This window comes from Poecilia reticulata, linkage group LG20, assembly GCF_000633615.1.
Source record: "Poecilia reticulata strain Guanapo linkage group LG20, Guppy_female_1.0+MT, whole genome shotgun sequence".
Classification (NCBI taxonomy): domain Eukaryota; kingdom Metazoa; phylum Chordata; class Actinopteri; order Cyprinodontiformes; family Poeciliidae; genus Poecilia; species Poecilia reticulata.
Genome location: NC_024350.1, coordinates 24,114,828 through 24,118,601, shown reverse-complemented (window position 1 = coordinate 24,118,601; position 3,774 = coordinate 24,114,828). Strand labels below are relative to the sequence as shown.

The window sequence follows — 3,774 nt, the reverse complement described above, 5'->3', positions numbered from 1 at the left end:
TAGCAAAGCTAGCTGTACAGAGACACATATGTTGCATCTGCGATGAAAAAAAGTTGTCACTCATGCCCTGAATTATTGTGTGGAGATGTTGACTGAGGTGTCGCACATATGGGACAACGCTGGTACCAAAGTGCAATATAGTGATATGACATTCAGGAACGATCCGATTCTTCCGGAAGGATCTTTACTGATTAAATTTATTTCAGCTCTAAGTATTTAATATCTAGTTTTTTTATGGGAATGTGGATCTTTCAGATCAATTTGAGAAGCAATTTGAATAGGTAAAAGTTAATTTTTCTGTGTCACATAGCATGGGGTGCTGGTCTTGACTTGGTCTTGGGTTGGTGGTCTTGACGACAACACTGATACTGACTCTTTGGTTGCCTGTCCTCTCCCACCCACCTTCTTTCCATCCCCTTTCTGTTGTTGTTTCTTTAAAAATAAATGCCACTATTGGCAAAAAAAAAGTGAAGTTCATTGTTAGGACAGGAGACCAGATGTTTCTATCCCTGAAATTATGATGCATAGAATCACATATCTAAGTCTAAACTATGTTACAGAGAGTAAACACAATAAAAACTTGCTTTATCTGTGGCATTGTTCCTTAAAATGGCACATTTCTAATGTATTCAAATTAAATACAATTGGTACACTTAATGATATTAGCGATTAGGTAAACCATTCAGCAAGTACTTTTACTTTTAATACTTAAGTATTTTTAAAAGCCAGTACTTTTTTACTTTTACTTAAGTACAAATGTTAATGTGGTACTTTTACTTTTACTTGAGTAAATTTTTTGAGTACTTTCTCCACCACTGGTTGTATGTAATGTCCTTGTTCTGCATTCTTATCATATTAATTAAGAGACTACTATCTTGATTTTTCAATAAATGGGAAAGCATGCGACTGGACTTATTAGTATTTCTGTTTTGTATAATGTAGTGTTTTCTGAACTTGACAAGTGTAGTCTATATTAAGCTCAGACTTAACAGCCATTCGTCCCTTTAAATTGGACAATGTTGGTGACTGTGTATTTGCTCCAGTCGGATCAACTCSCTTTCAAGGCCGGTTCTCCTCTCTACTAGAGCCGCTTTTTGGTGAGAACTATAAGATGACCACGCAAAGTGGCTTTTGCTGCATCCCAGATTATAGCAGAAGATACAGGAGAGTTTTTGTTGTCGATAGGTTACTCCGGACAAAGTTGCAAAAGGATTTATTATCTAAAAAGGATGTATTGAATTTSCAGGTGAARGTTCTAGGGATACGAAATAATGGATCRACATCTAAAACTACTGGTGCATGGTCCGAMAAACMTATGGGGTCTATGYTASAGCTTCGAACAGAATGTARAAGCAACCTCGGGATAAAAAAACAATCCAATCTGGAATAAATATTATGGGGATGTGAATAAAATGTATAGTCCCTTGCTTTAGGATTTAAATGTCGCCAAATATATATCAAACCAGTGTCCATGCATACATTTTTTAGGACAGCTGAATCTTTTGGGTTCGGCAGTTTTGCAGAAGAGGACCTGTCCAGAGATGCGTTCACTGCACAATTAAAGTCACCAGCCATAACTATTTATTGAATTCATTGTCGCTAGCCGGGGTGGCAACAGGGGTGGCAAGGCTCTCATTTGGGGTGGCAACTGCCACCCCATACCACCCCAGTAGATCTGCCCCTAGTAATCACTATGCTTTTAACTCAGTTACATAACAAATAACCAGTGGTGGAAAGTAACGAAGTACAAGTACTTTGTTACTGTACTTAAGTACAATTTTTGTGTATCTGTACTTTACTTAAGTAGATTTAATAATGGGTACTTAAAAGCACAATTTTCCAAGTCTTGACCAGTCCGCGGTAATTAAAAGGTTGGCGACCACTGATATACAGGACATAAGTGTGCTCTCACATCAAAGGAAACATATTTACACTTCTGAAATTAAAAAAAAATATTTTCTTACACTCTCAAAGCTTTGTGTGTAGCCATAATCAAGAAATCGGAATATTATTGAAAACATCATCCATCTTAGTGACTTACCAAGTGAAACACATTATGTAGATTAATTACACACAGACTGGTGTTTTCAAGCCTTTATTGCTGTTAATTATGAGGATTTTCCTTTTACAGCTAATGAAAACATGACATTAAAATTACAATATTTAATCAGACCAATAAATAGAAAACATTTTAATACAGAACTGTGGACTTAATGAAAAGTATATTTAGTACTAGCTTGTTATTTTCAAAAGGTGCTTTAAATCAGAGAACACATGTGATTAATTGAATATCACAATATTTCATTGGGGTTTAACGTGATTGATTGACCCAAAGTTAAGCATAGTTGTAAATAAGAATAAAAGTGATGCTTTAAAAAACAGTCTTATTATTATTTTTTTTTTTTCTTATGTCTGTCAATTCCTGTGTTGTCCGTCTTCACAGTTCGTGGCTCAGTCCAACTGTCAGCAGTTCCTCAACACCGTCTGGTTCGGAGAGATGGCCAGCTACCGACGGAAGCACACCTGTTTGAAGATGGTCACGGTCCTGAGCCTGGCACTGCTCTGGCCGCTCCTCTCCATCTGCTACCTGCTGGTGCCCCGCTCCCGAGTCGGCCAGATAATCCACACGCCGTTCGTGAAGTTCATCATCCACAGCGCCTCTTATTTCACCTTCCTGCTGCTGCTCAACCTGTACTCTCTGGTCTACAATGAGGGCAAGAAGAACATGATGGGCCCCCCACTCGAGATGATTGATTACCTGCTGATCCTCTGGATAATAGGTAAGGTATCTATCTGATGAAGGATGCATTAGGTGTGGTTTGGTATGAATACATAACAAACAAAAGAGGTCTAAAATGTGTAGAGGAAAACTAATAGTGAGCATCACCCTGAATATAATCTACATGATGAAAAGTGGTGGTGGCAGCATCATGCTGCCAAGAACAGGTAGGTTGGTCAGAGGTGTTGATGAGAAGATGGAAGAAAATCTGTTAAAAGATTCAACAGATCTTAGATTTCAAGAAAGATTCAGCTTACAGCAGGAAAAATAATCATGGGCTTGTAATCAGGGGCTTGAATGGTCTAATCAAAGTCCAAACACAAATCAAGTCACTGAAACTGATGTTCGCAAACACTAATCTGACAGAGTCGTAATTATTTTAGCAAAGAAAATTTGACAACATCTAACTATTTAAATTTTTGCAAAGCTCATAGACAAATAGGGGCGAGGGAGGACTGGTGGTTCGATTCCCAGTCCGCCCACCCTCGTAGTTTCTGTCCCTGGGCAAGATACTTCACCCACACTTCTGTTGGTCAGAAGGGCTGCTGGTGCAAAATTGCAGCCTTGCTTCTGTCAGTCTGCCCCAGGGCAGCTGTAGCTACAAACCAGCAGTTAGTAAATTACTAACTATCCTGGCTCTGAATTCAACTGCACGCCACAGTTGCAAAACAAGTTATTATTTTCCCTCGACTTTTATTTTGGTCTATCACGTTATGTCCTAATAAAATGCATTATATGCATTTAGAAAAGTAAAAGATTTCCAGCTCTTGCAGCATGAATATTTGTGCAAGACACCAAAATTATATGCCCCTACTTGCTTATCAGAGGCAGCTAAAAAGTCACATTTATAAATGGACCGTCTCTGGAGAGCAACCTCCCTCCCTACCTTCCCCGTCTGCCAAGAAGCCATTATCATCATGCACTTTGGGTCTTGTTAATGGCTCTGGCTTCTTGCTGGGATGTTTGTAAGTGGCTGTAAAATCCTGCTTCCCCCC

General features: G+C 38.8%; 1 protein-coding gene across 2 annotated transcripts in view; it reads left to right on the top strand.

The window, feature by feature from the left end:
- Positions 1-3,774, top strand: part of trpc1 (transient receptor potential cation channel, subfamily C, member 1) — a 39,304-nt gene that overhangs the window by 25,434 nt on the left and 10,096 nt on the right. For both annotated transcript variants that reach the window (XM_008396805.2, XM_008396806.2), the window contains exon 7: positions 2,444-2,780. In XM_008396805.2, the coding sequence (XP_008395027.1) occupies positions 2,444-2,780 (337 nt within the window). The remainder of the gene's footprint in view (positions 1-2,443; positions 2,781-3,774) is intronic.